The following is a 13,386-nucleotide window of genomic DNA, read 5'->3' on the forward strand; positions in this document are numbered from 1 at the left end:
TTGCTGGGCAGGGAGTCTGCTTCTCCCTCTGATCCCCCCGCCGCTATACTTTCTCTGTCTCTCTCAAAAAAATAAATAACATCTTTAAAATAACAATAATAGGGGCGCCTGGGTGGCACAGCGGTTAAGCGTCTGCCTTCGGCTCAGGGCGTGATCCTGGCGTCATGGGATCGAGCCCCACATCAGGCTCCTCTGCTGTGAGCCTGCTTCTTCCTCTCCCACTCCCCTTGCTTGTGCTCCCTCTCTCGCTGGCTGTCTCTATCTCTGTCGAATAAATAAATAAAATCTTTAAAAATAAAATAAAATAAAATAAAATAAAATAAAATAACAATAATAAAATTTCAGTGAGGATGAGACCTAAGGGCTGCAAACACTTCCCAGGACAACGTCCGGCCTGCCTGGAGCCTGTCTGTCCATCTGTCCTCAGGGGAGGCCTCGGAGGGGGCTGAGCACCCCATGCAGGGACGCACAGGTACCAACTAACCCAGGACAGAGCAGGAACCAGCATGGATCCCAGGCCCTTGTGGGGAGCTGTAGAGGCCGGTCCCGCAGTGCGAGGGGCGCGCGTGAGAAGCAGGATGGGTCATCATCGAGGCGCCTCTGCCCTTCCAAGAGAAAGGCAGGACGGTGCACGTGGCACAGCAGGACCCAGGCCACGGGAGCAGGGCCCGCACGTGGCCACGCCCAGCTTCCAGATGAAAATGTGGCTCCCCGAGTCCCTGGGTCCCAGGAGCCGCAGGCCCTTCTCCCGGAGTCCTGCACCGCTGTCTCCCGGTGGCCAGCCTGAGGGCAGCTAGCCTGTTCAACACGGCCCCCATGCCATTCCCCACCACTGGCCCCAGAAGGTTCCGGGAGGCAGCAGGAGTGGGCCCTGGGGAATGCTATCCCTGCCAGCCCTAATCCTGTTGCTGGGATACCGGCAGAGGAAGCACCTCGAGCGTGCTGGATTGGCGTCCGCCAGAAGGACCTTCCCCCTCCTTCCCAGATGTGCTGGGGACCCAAATCACCCGGCGTCCTCGGCTGAGCCAGAATCAAGGCGGGAGCTGTCCCGGTGCCCCGTGGGAACAGTCCTGCAGCACAAGGGCCATCCACAGTCTGCTCCTGGGCCCGGGGGAGCTCAGGCCCTCGTGCCTTCCTTAGCCCTCTCACACAGGCGACGCGGGCGACGTGGATGGATATGTGCCCTGAGTGCAGCTCTGGCGACCCAGGACGGGGCCCATCTGGCTTCGGCTGCCCACCTGACCTGCCGGTGACGTAAAAAGAGGAGACAGGATGCTTGGGGGACCCTGCTGTCCTCATGCATCTCTGATGGAAGACGAGAGAACGCAGCTCTGTGCCCAGAGCAGACACCCATTCCCCAGGAGGACAGTGGGAAACCCTCCAAAAGCAATGTCTGGGACCCCCAAGGTCATCTGTCCAGCCGTTCATGGAGAGAACAGTGCCGAGCAGGCCCAACCTGGCGCGTGGCCCTGGGGGTCCAGGCTCTCTTAAAGGACTGGATGCCGGACCCCAGGACCCCAGGGCCCCTCCGCGTCTGGCCCCTGTTCATGCAAGCGCTCCCGGCTGTCAGGACTGAAGGTCGCTGTTGCTGGGAGGTGGAGGGGTGTCCAGAGCAGAGCCACGTGGCTGTGGACGTGGACGGGGCTGTCGCGTGGTGTCCCATGGTGGGGACACGTGCGGGACGTGGACGGGCCGTGGCGCATCCACCATCTCCTCTCCTTGTGCAGAGAATTCCCCGGGTGCCCATCAGCACTTCACGGAGCGCCCTCCTACCCTGGTCCCCGAGTGTGACACGTCCCGCGGGCAGCCCAGCCTCACCTGGCCCCGCGGGACAGAGACGACATGCCCCCAGCTCCTGGGTGAAGCCCAGTGAAGCCTGCAGGAGCACGGTGGCAGACGTGATCCCCGGAAAGGGCCTGGAAGCCACAGTGGACAGCAGGAGCGTCCCCCAGACACTCAGGTGCCACGGACGGGAGGCGCAGGCTTGGCGGGACCTGGCGCTCTGCTGCCCCGACGAGGACGGGCAGGCACACACAGCAGGGAGCTCGCGCACCGGGGGAGACCCCGTGACCCAAGGCCCCGGCTCACGGAAGGGAGCTCACAGACACAGGACAGACTGAGGGGCAGCCGGCCGCAGAGGCAGGAGGAAGACAGGACGTCCGACGATCTAGCTGAATAGAAAGGGAGCCGCGTGCGGCAGCAGGAGGGTCTCTGAGGACCCCGCCTCATCTCGGTGCCCTGCCTGGTCTTCTGGAAGCTCAGACTCACGGAGAAAAGAAATCACAGCCCGCGGGGTCTCAGTGCGGCCTCTCAGTGTCCCCGCGCACACAGTCCCGATCGCCTACGGAGCCCCCTGGGGAAAGCACATCAAGGAGCTAGAACATTCGTTAAAAAGACAAGGGTGAAGGTCGAATGAGGGGCTTCTAAATACCTAAAAACCCACAAAGGGAGTAAATCCTGCAGCCCTGCTCCAACCACATCGTGAGCAGAGGGGTGCCGCCCGTCAGTCAACCGAGTCCGTGAGGCGAAGGGGGAGACCGAGGCAAAAGATGGTTTGTCTGGGAGGCCGCCGTAGGACTTCCAGTCGAGCCGCAGGTCTGCACAACGTTAAGTGTTACTAGCTAGTTAGGACTCGAAAACCAGTTTAACCAACACCTAGACCGCGGAGCACAGGTCCGAGGCTGGGACCAGACCACAGCAGAGTGGTTTCCCACTGTACGAAGCAATGCCACCCCACCCCCACCCCGCGACCCCGGGAGGAGCTTCACGCCCTCCCCCGTGCCCCTGTCCCCTGGCCTCTCCTGACCGGAGTGGGGCCTGCAGACCTGCACAGAGGCCCAAAGAGGCCTGTCCACTTCTGAGAGCCCGAGGATGGTAACTCTTCACCCCCAAGTCCGCGGCCCAGCCCCCAGTCCCTCCCCAGATGGGGCAGCCCACAGCACTGCCCACGGGACACAGAGCCACGCCTGGGGGACCCTTCGACCTGCCTGGATGTCCTCCACATCTGCTCCACGTGTGAGGTCCCAGAAAAGGCCACTGTGCCAAAGAGCGGGTCAAGGTCACCCATACACAGAAGCAAACAAAAGCATAATTAGGGGTGAGGCCAGCGTGGCCCTTTCTGTGAGCAAAACAGTCTCCACTCGCACCACCCACCAGGTCTCGGGCGCTCCTGCTGCGGCATCCAGATGACTACGGCACATGAGCGTCAAGTGCTCCCAGACAGCTCAGCACACGTCTGGTCAGCCTTCTTTCTGCGGGAGGCTGGGGTGGTGCCAGATGGGGTTCCCAGTTCTCTGCCCTGGGTCAGGCCGCCTCCCTCCCCCGCTCAAGCTTCCCACCCCTCCATGCACACTGCACCCCTGGGCCCCTGGTCGGCCGTTCCTGGGCGTGCCCGAGCCCCAGTGCTAGGACGGGAGCGTCCCCTGTGCTCTGAAAGGCTGCTAGGATGGATCCACTGTGGGTGTCTCTGTGGGGCGCCCACGCTCAGGGGTGCAGGTGCGCAGGGCAGGGGAGCTGGCCGTCAGGACCTGAGGGGCAGGAAGCACATCCCGGGGGCCCTGCACAGGTGGGGGACCGGGGTCTCACCCCGACATAGCACACTGCAGGTGAGAGGCCTTTGCAGGGACCACGACCCCACCCCTTCCCGTGACCCAGTGCTGGGCTGGGCAGTGTCCCGCAGCTGCTGTGACAAATCGCCACAAAGTTCCAGGCGCAGAACAGGACACATTTACTCCTCACAGCGCTAGAGGTCGGGAGTCCCAAACCCACGTGTCAGCGAGACCGGGCTCCTTGCGAGGGGCTCTAGCAGAGACCCTCTTCCTGCATCTCCAGCCTCCAGGCGCTTTCCCTGCACTCCCTGGCTCGCGGTCCCTCGCTCCCCCAACGGCAGCTCCCTGGCCCCTGACTCTGCCCTTCCTGCCTCCCCCCTCCTTGTTAGGCTGCTGGGATCACAGGGAGGCCCCCAGACCCAGCTCTCCCCAGCTCTCCAGCTCGAGGGGCTTCATCGCATCCGCAAGGCCCCTCCCACCACGTAAGGCAGCATTCACACGTCCTGTGGACTGGCACGTGGATATCTCTGGGGGCTGTCATTCAGGACCACATTCGCCATGAGGGATTTGTGTCTAGATTCTTAAGTGTGGGGACGTTAGGCATCCAGAATGCCGGCGTGCCATCTGCCCTCTCATGGGCGGGTGGGGCTGTTATCAGGACGGGGAAGCGGGGTTCTGCGCCCAGAGTGAGGGGCCATCCACAGGGGGCCAGGCCAGCGGCCGGGGCACAGAAAGGGGGCCCAAGTTTGTTTAAAATGTCAGATTTCCCCATAATGATGAGAAGGGTTGTGTTGGGATGGCTTCTTTTTCCTTTCTGGGTCCAAACCTCCAGTGGCATTCTTAATTATTTTCACAGTAAAAGGTTATGAATGAGGAACACGGCGGTTCAGAGCCAGCCAGCTAAGCCAGAGGCCCTGGGGAGCAGGCCCATTTCAGCCAGAAAACAGGAAGATCCTGGCTGCCCCGAAGTGGGTCCCCCTCCATGGCCAAGACAACCAGAGGTCATTGCCAACACTGCCCGCTGCCATGGGCACACGGTGACCCCACAGATGACAAGGGTCAGCCTTGAGACCAGAGAAGGGGAGACAAGCAGCAGCCAGGACCTTGTGTGGGGCCGGAGGTCCTGGGGCCCGGGGCCCAGGAGGGGTGTCTGATTGCAGAAGGGCCCCCTCCTCCCAGGGGCCGAGAGGCTTAAAGGGGTTCAGCACCAGGTGCAGACTTGCTCAGGGGGACAGGACGCTGCTTGGCTGAAATCATTACTTACGTTAGAAAACCCTCTCCCAGCCCCACTGACAGCCGGCTCCAGGGGGCACCTGCCGGCCTGTGATCTGTCCTAGAGGGTTTCCCAGGGGACTGCAGGTGAGGGGAAGGTGTGTGACCAGGGGCCTGCAGGGCAGCGTCCGGGAGGCCCCAGGGCTAGAGGGGCCTTCACCCTCCTCGGGACCTAGGGCAGGGGGGAGGGCCCGGAAGGTGAGGGCAGGCCAAGATGACAGATGACGGAAGGGGGCCCAATGTTCTTCCTGAGCCCTCCCTCCCCAGATGGCTCCACGTCGGGCGGGGTCCAGATTCACAAGCAGGGACGGGCCCGGGTCCAGGAAGCTCCTGGCTTGCTTGCCGGCTTGCAGAGAACAAGAGACTTTCTCAGCGGGAGAATTTTGTTTAAATACAGCAGCCTAGTAACAAGAGCCAACAAGCAGAAGCAGGTCCGTGGCCCTGATGCCTCCAAAGTGGCCGGCCCGGCGGAGCGAGAACCCCCGGAGGACTGGGGGGCACGGCGGTGAGTGGGTGGCTTTCTCTAATAGAAACCATCCCTTGAGCAGGCAGAGCCCACCACCAAGTAAGAAATGCAAAACCACGTCCTGCTCCTGGAGTGCCCCCATCCCTCTTCCCAGGCCCTAACCAGCCCACTGGGTGGAAGCCATTCCCCTCACGGTCCCCGGGGCTCAGCAAGGCGTGACCAGGACCCACCCCGGAAAGCTGACGTGCGATGTGCACTCCCTGAAGGAATGTCCCATGAAATCCCACAGAGCCCCACTGTCTGCCCCATTTCACAGCTCACACACAGAGGCACAGAGAGGGTGAGTCACCTGCCCAGGGTCACACAGTGCTCGGGAGCAGCCCTGGAGTTCACACATGGGGCCTGGGCTCTCACGCACCCATGAATGCAGAGTGGACAGCCAGGCCACCAGCCAGCTGCAACAGTCCTCCACGGAGGGACTGCAACTGCGCTTTCCAAGGACTAGCCCGCATCCCGCACGCACAGGCAGAGTGAAGGTGTTAGCAGCTAACAGGAAGCACGTGGCCTCCCAAGCGCCCTGCTCAGCCGCACAACCCTCACTAACTCCCGTCCTGCCATGTGGTCGGGCCCCGGCGTGGTCCCTGCAGCGGGCCCAGCACTCGGGTCCGCCTCTGAGCCAATAGGCTGTAAAAATTAGGGAAAAAATAACTTGGTGCCTTGAGAAATAGTCCCGCCGCAGGGAGAGCTGTCCACACGGTAGGAAGTGTGCGAGACGCACCCCTGCAGCGGCAGCTCGAGCCAGCGAAGCCGTGAGGACGACGCGCAGCCGAACGCGGACTCCGGAAGCGGGGGGTGGGGATTCGGCCTGTCCAGGCTCCCGCGTGTTCACCCCGCTGGCCATTGAAAACTTACCAAGGAGAAAGAACACTGAAAGGATTTTTTTCCCCATTTGTCACATTAGCCAGATTTTCAAAGTGACGGTGCTTGGCCCCGGCGGCTTGGGCTGGAAGGCTCACAGTCACTAATGCCGCCCGCCGGGACGGATGCCTTCCCCGCCCGAGGGCCCCAGCCACAGCCCCACACTCAGCCCCCACACCGGCCGGCCGGGAGCTCTGGGGACAGACGCGTGACATCGCCGGCCTGAGGGAGGCTCTCAATAGCCTGGGAGACAGACGTCCCCACCGCAAGGGACACGCGGGCTTCACCTTCCGGTCTTTCTCAGCAGGCAGGGTGCCTTGCTCATAGAAGGTGCTCAAAAACGCACATAGGAAACAGGAGGTCCATGGATGAATGGACAAAGAGCCCAGGTGGCTGGTCACCCCAAGGAACCCAGCAGAGTGACCAGGGAGGCCTCGGCACTCGTGGCCTCCAAGCCCTGCACCAGCCAGGGGTGAAAGTAAGCTTTCCGAGGTCCGAGGTCCGAACAAACACCAGCCCCCGCCTGCCCTCAGCCCCCAGGCCCCCAGCCGGGAAGCAGTCCAGACACTTAGCTCCAGGGGTCAACTATCCGGTGCAGGACAAGGGGCCCACCTCGGCTTCTTTCCTCCCCCAAGCCCACTGGGTGGGTTAGGTCTCTGCCACCCAGCTGGCCCACTGAGGGTCCAGGATGCTACCCCTCTCTCCCCGCATGCCCCTGCCCCTCCCAACAGCACAGGGTGGGGACCACACTGTCCACCGGACACTGAATCCATGATCCTTCCAAGAGGAGGTCTCTGGTTGTCTAAATGGAAACTTGGAAAAAAGGTCTCCGTTCATCCTGGAGGCGTAGGGCGTCTGGACTCAGGTCCCCGCAGAGGTGCGCCCAGCCTCCGGCTCCGAGCAGATGGACGGCAGCTCCACGAGCCCGTCACGTTGCCCGGACAGGGACGGCCGCTTTGCACAGGTGGGCGCCAAGAAGCTCTGAACCGGATGCTGAGCCGCGCCCTCCCTGCACCGCCTTCACCCCGAAATAGAGGGCCACCTCCCGCATTCCACGAGAACAACCGTGTTAGCAGGCTCTCCGCAGACAGAGGACACCCACCTGTCAAGGGCCAGCACCATCTCGAGGATTCCCAAACTCGGGTTCAAAACAGAGGACGCCTAATTGTGACTAATTTTGAATCTGCTCAAAGGAGCAGTGCAACATGTAAAACCACAGGCCAGAATCAAACGAATGCGTGAATAAAATATATACATAAGCAGCACGTGTTGCTGCAGGTCGAGCCCAGGCCCCGCCCTGTAGGCGCCACCAAGCTCCCGCGGCACAGGCTTCCCGTCCATCACCTGGCCAGCCCTCCCTGAGCCTTCGGCTCCGGCCGGCCGTCCTCTCCCAGGAAACGCCCTGAGAAGGCCAGCCTGGCCCGCGGGCGGTGCTCTCGCCCACCCCAAGGCCGCCTGGTCCTCAGAAGCCAGGCGTGGCCGCGAGCCCTGCCACCATCCAGCTCCACGCTGGGAGCCTGTGCCCTGCCTCGTCCCGGGGATCAGCCTGGAGGGACCCGTCTGGCGGCATGAAATCCCAAAGAGAGGTACATGCCCGTGAACAGGTTCTCCTTTCGGGGCTCGGGCTGCAGACAGCCAGCAAGGCCGTGCTCGGGCTTGTCCGCGCCGGCGGTGCTGCGGAGGCGGGATGCGCTCCTGCAGGCCGTTGGGCGGAGCACACCCCTGCCCTGCAGCCCCCACATTTCATCTGACTCAGTGCATCCGTGATCTAAAGCTCCTTCTGACAGCCATCCTGCTGTGGCCCAGAACCCCGACCCAAACCACGATTGGCCTGTCGTCCAGCCAGCCACGAAGCCTCCACGCTCCTGCCAACCCCGGGCTGGGCCCGGGGGGCAGCACAGAAAAGGCCCCCATGTGGACGTACAACGTGCGGCATAAAAACACGACGTGCAGAGTGTGCAGTGTGTGGCCTAAGGACGGTTTGCAAAATGACCACCTGCTGCTCACAGTGTCCCGGGTCTTCCCGCCACAGGGGAGGGGAGGGAGCTACGGCGGCGAGGTGCCAAGCAGGGTCTGCACACATGGCAGGGGGGTTGGGAGGGTGCCTGGAGGCATCCTTGGGAAGGAACCAGGGCCTGGGAGAGGGCTAGTCCCAGACCCCGAGCCCCCAGGGAGGGGAGGCGTGTGTCCAGAGAAGCCAGGCCACAGAGCCCTGGAGGCCACAGAGCACACTGTTCTCATTTTTTGGCGCCATTCCTGTCAAAATGTACCAAATTTAATAATCTTATAAGCACACCAAGCATACATTTTAATTTTCCTAATATTTTACTGCCCCGCCTCAAGAACAGCGTCAAGCTTCTGGGGGTTTCACACGTCGAACCCCTGATGCCCCCTCTCCGGGCTGAGGCCGGAAGCGTGGACGGCTGGTGCTCAGCCAGCCGTGTTCTCTGCAGTGCGGCTGCCATCTCGGGGCACGTGGTCCGCTCACTCCCGGAGAACAGTGACCCAGAGCCTCAGGAGAGGGAGACCAGAGTGTGACACCTGTGACCGGCCCACACAGGCACGGGGTGGCCGCGCCTGGACCAGAGGGGCAGATGGGCCTGTGCCGCGGGCAATGACCAGCCCACTGCAGACGGAGCCGGGGCTGGGGGCTGGTCATCAGCAAGACCCGCTCCTCCACGCCACACCCTCGTCTGACCCCTGAGAGCTGGCAGGTCCCCGTACCCACTCCCCACCCTGGAGACCACCCCTCGGCGGCTCAGCCCTTCCCAGCAGGCCTCAGGCCATGAGAGAGGGGGAGGCTCACTGGACATCGTATCAGAAGACAGGTTTTGCCCCATTCAGCCCGTCATCGACCGTGAGGTTCTGGGGAGGCTCGGGGCTCCCCTGGCGGGTGGGGGTGAGCAAGGGTCTCCAACACAGGCCCCTCGCCAGGCCCTGGCGGGTCTCCGTGGGCCCTGACCTCGGCAGCATGGAGTATCCAGTGGCTCCCCTTTTGGGGGTAGGGTGGACAGCAGCTTACTGAAGAGAAGCAGGTAGGCCACCCCCAGCCCTGGATGGAGAAGTGGTGCACGGAGAACCCCTCTGGGCTACACACGGACGACAGCTCCCCATCCCAGCCTGGCTGCCCTCTGGGGCCCTGAGGCTGTTCTCGGCGCAGTCGCTGCCCACACCGGAGAAGGAGGGGGCTACACAACCCACCCAGGGCCCCCCCACCTCTCCTAAGGGCCCAGAGAGCCAAGCCTTTTCAACAATTTGGATGAAGGGAACTAAGCACTTTTGGTGGAGAGACAGCATGGATGTGTGTGTGCACGTGTGTGTACATGTGTGTGCACATGCATGCACGTGAGTGTGTTGGCCTATACCTCTGTGTGTGCATGTGTGCACGCCTGTGTGTGTGCATGCGTGTGCATGTATGTGTGTGCATGTGTGCATGTATGCGTGTGCATGTGTGCATGCATGTGTGTGCATGTGTGCATGTATGTGTGCATGTATGTGTGTGCATGTACGTGTGTGCGTGTGTGCATGTACGTGTGTGCATGTGTGCATGTATGTGTGTGCGTGTGTATGTGTGCATGTATGTGTGTGCATGTCTGTGTATGTGTGCATATATGTGTGCATATATGTGTGCATGTGTGCATGCATGTGTGCATGTATGTGTGTGCATGTGTGTGTGCATGTGTGCGTGCCTGTGTGTGCATGCGTGTGCATGTATGTGTGTGCATGTGTGCATGTATGCGTGTGCATGTGTGTGTGTGTGCATGTGTGCATGTACGTGTGTGCATGTGTGCATGTATGTGTGCATGTATGCGTGTGCATGTATGTGCGTGCATGTGTGCATGTATGTGTGTGTATGCGTGCATGTGTGCATGTGTGTGCATGTGTGCATGTGTGCATGTATGTGTGTGCATGTGTGTGCATGTATGTGTGTGTGCATGTATGTGTGTGCACGCACACACACATGTAAGCACGTGCACACGTGCATCCAGTGAGACGCAGTGAACATGGGGGGAAGGGCTCTCCGGATGGACTCCGTGTCGGTCCTTCTAGGTTTCCCCGCACAGGACGTTCCCCTCTCCTCCTTTTGAAGGAAAACAGGAGTACCCTGAAAAACAAGTTTTGCTGAAATTCAAAACTATCTTATGAAGTCCCGCACCCGAACCCTGAGACGCCCCTGCAGCTGGGCCACAGCTTCAACGAGAACAGGCCCGAGACCTTGGACGAGTGCTTCCCATCTGCTTCAGTCCAGCATTACTGGGGTGCTGCGCCCCAGGATGACAGCCACAGACACGGGGGCCCCTAGGATTGGGGCTGTGTCTCATTCAAACCCAGGCCCCTTGGAGCCCCAGCGAGGGACCCTGAGCTTCCTGTGGGAGGCCGAGTGGTGACAAGGGGTGGGCACCACGGGCCCAGGGGCGGGGGGCTGACAGAGCCAGGTGCCCAGGCCAGAGACAAGATGACTGGGATGAAGACCAGGGTCCTGGGCATCCTGCAAATGCCCCCCACACTCGGTTCTTCTGCCACAGCCCGGCTCTGATGTACTGCTCACAAACACATCCAGGGCGTCCGCAGCCACGCTAGCCCACGTGCTTCCACCAAGACAGCGGGCCTGCAGGCAGCCCTGAGCTCCGAGGTCACAAACAGGCTCAGCCCATGGACCCCCGCAGGCGTCCAGTTACAGGGAGGGGGTGGGGAAGGCACGAGCTCCGTTTATGACCATCAGAGCCACAGTGACCAATCCTTACACAAAACAGCAAAAGACTTTCTTCTTTTGCGGGGGGCGGGGGGGGTGGTCAGGTGCAACACAGACAGAAATGTGGCAAAATGTGCAAATCAGCAAACTGGGCTTCAAACCTTTAATTGCCAAGGATGATTTTTAAGGGTTTCTAGAAGAAATTGAGCCTCTGCTAAGTTAGGATTTCACACACATTAAGTCTTCTCCAGTAACACCTAGAGGGGGCAATTATTATCCCATTTCAAGAGGACTTAGCCCCAGCAGGGGTGAGCCTCGTGCCCCCCACCGAGCCCACTTCCTGCATTAACCACCAGGATGCAAAAAAACCTGCATTCCACCAGGGGCCCTCCTTCCTTCCCAGAGGACCCGAGACCGTGGCAGCCCCTGCAGCCCCAGTAGTGGTAGGGACGCTGAGCACCCACGGTGTTTCCCGTCGGCACTACCCGCCCCCCCCCAGAAGTCCACCCTAAGTCCAGCACCCTACCCCCAGATCTCAAGATTGCCTCTCACCAAAGTTTACTGACATAACATTGTATTGTTTCCACTCTGTGGCTAAAAGCCATCAGCCCTGATTTCCTCCCCTTTGATTACAAAGTTTCATAAACCAGGGTCAGATTAGAGAGGAGGTGTCAGGCTTACAAATTCCAGCACCTGTAGCCCTGGGCTGGTCCTTGTGCACATCAGCAAAGCCCAGGCAGCCGCGGGGAGGGCCCCTGAAGCCAGGACTAACAGCCCCAAGTGGCCCTGGGCGGTTGGTAAGAGCTCAGGGGACACAACAACGTATAAGGACAAACGTGTTCCCCAAATGCCCCTGGAGTTAACTCATATAGAAGAGGAAACAAACAGGTGCTTCCGGCAAATCTAGTGATGAGGCAGTTACTTTTTAAAAAGGTCTGGGCAGCTGTCTAAGCTGGTGTCTACACCTACTGGAAACAATGAAACAAATTACTATTTCTCTCTCTCTCTCTCTCAAGTCCTGTCCCTCCTTCCTGGCCAGCTGTGGCCAGCAGGTGTGTTGCTGCTGGGGTGACCACAGTCAACACTCTCCCACATTCATTCCAGCCTGCAGAAAAGGGCTGTCGGGGACAAATGTCCACACTGCATTGCAGCTTTACCTGTGACAAAACTCCGGACTCCCATGGGGTGGGGGGTCCCTTCCATGACTGGCATGCCCGGCAGGCCACCCCTGCCAGGGCCTTTGTTGGGCCAGTTGGGAAGACGACCCGGCGGGCCGCGTGTTTGGGGCTGGGGTCCCAGGAGCTGGCACAGGAAGTCCGAGTGCGGCTGGGACCGCGGCCCTGCGCACCGAGTGCGGCACACGCGGGAAAAGCCGTGGGTGCCGGCCAAACAGCCAGCTTCTGAGCATTGTTCCCGGCTGCCGGCCTGGCGCTCGGCCGCATCAAAGGGGACCGCGCGCAACCCGACACCCTGGCGGGCGCGGGGACACAGGCCTGGCGGCCCGGGCGGCGCACAAAGGCTGGCCCTGGGAAGCCCGGCAGTTTAGCCTCAACAGGTTGGAGACGCAACGAGGGCGCTCCGCGCTGCACCGTCCGCCCGGAGACCTGCCAGGGCCCGCACGCGGTCACTCCCGGACCCGGAGGCGCGACCCACTGAGGCCATTCAGGTGCCGGGAGCGACGAGCTGGCTGACGCTGACACAGGCCCTGCGGGCCGGCGGCTGATGACCTGCGTCTCCGCAGCCCCTGCGCGTGGAACGGCCGCCGCCACCACCACAGCCCTGGCCCCTCGTTGGCCCTCCGCCCGCAGCGCGTCCGCCAGGCGCGCCAACTTCCCCGCGGAGTCGCCGAAGTTTGGTCACGACGCAAGGGTCTCAGGAAGTGGATGGTCCCCACTATCCCTCGGCCCAGCCGGGTCTCCGACCCCGCGGCGGGCAGAGGTGGCGCGAAGCCCCGCAGCCTAAGAATGAATGGCCGGCGCGGGACACGGGACACATGGCTTCGGCACGACCCCGTCCCCCTCCGCTCGCCCCCCCGCGGCCACCTGCGCGCGTGGGCAGAGCCGGGAAGCCTCCCGGGACCGAAGCCGAGATGCGCTGGGGTTAAGGCCGCCGCCGCCTGGACCGGCCAGAGACCCGCACCAAGCGCGGCTGGCAGGGGGCCGGCCTGGCAAGCCAACCTTCGCGTCCCCTCCCGGTCTTACCTGGCTCGGCGGAGGCCGCGCGGACTCCAAGCAGCAGGACCAGCGGGGCGAGCACGTCCAGGAGGCTCCACGGCCGCGGCCGCAGCCAGGGCCACCTGCGGGCGACAGGCCACAGACCACAGGTTAGAGCGCCGCGCGCGTCCACTGCCTGCCCGCGCGACCCGCTGCCCCTGCCCGCCCCGCACCTCGGCGCCATGCTCTTCGGGCCCGACAGTCAGCGCCGCGGATGCTGCGCGCTCCGCAGCGGTGCGCCCTCGGCCAGCAGCGCTCCGGCCGCGGCGTCGGACC

General features: G+C 62.0%; 1 protein-coding gene across 2 annotated transcripts in view; it reads right to left on the reverse strand.

The window, feature by feature from the left end:
- Positions 1–13,385, reverse strand: part of COL18A1 (collagen type XVIII alpha 1 chain) — an 84,919-nt gene extending 71,534 nt beyond the window's left edge. For both annotated transcript variants that reach the window (XM_034654413.1, XM_034654396.1), the window contains exons 1-2: positions 13,284–13,385; positions 13,099–13,193 (exon numbers count right to left, since the gene is read on the reverse strand). In XM_034654413.1, the coding sequence (XP_034510304.1) occupies positions 13,099–13,193; positions 13,284–13,294 (106 nt within the window). In that variant the 5' untranslated portion in view covers positions 13,295–13,385. The remainder of the gene's footprint in view (positions 1–13,098; positions 13,194–13,283) is intronic.
- Between the last annotated feature and the right edge of the window lies 1 nt (position 13,386).

Source organism: Ailuropoda melanoleuca, chromosome 1 (assembly GCF_002007445.2).
Source record: "Ailuropoda melanoleuca isolate Jingjing chromosome 1, ASM200744v2, whole genome shotgun sequence".
NCBI lineage: Eukaryota > Metazoa > Chordata > Mammalia > Carnivora > Ursidae > Ailuropoda > Ailuropoda melanoleuca.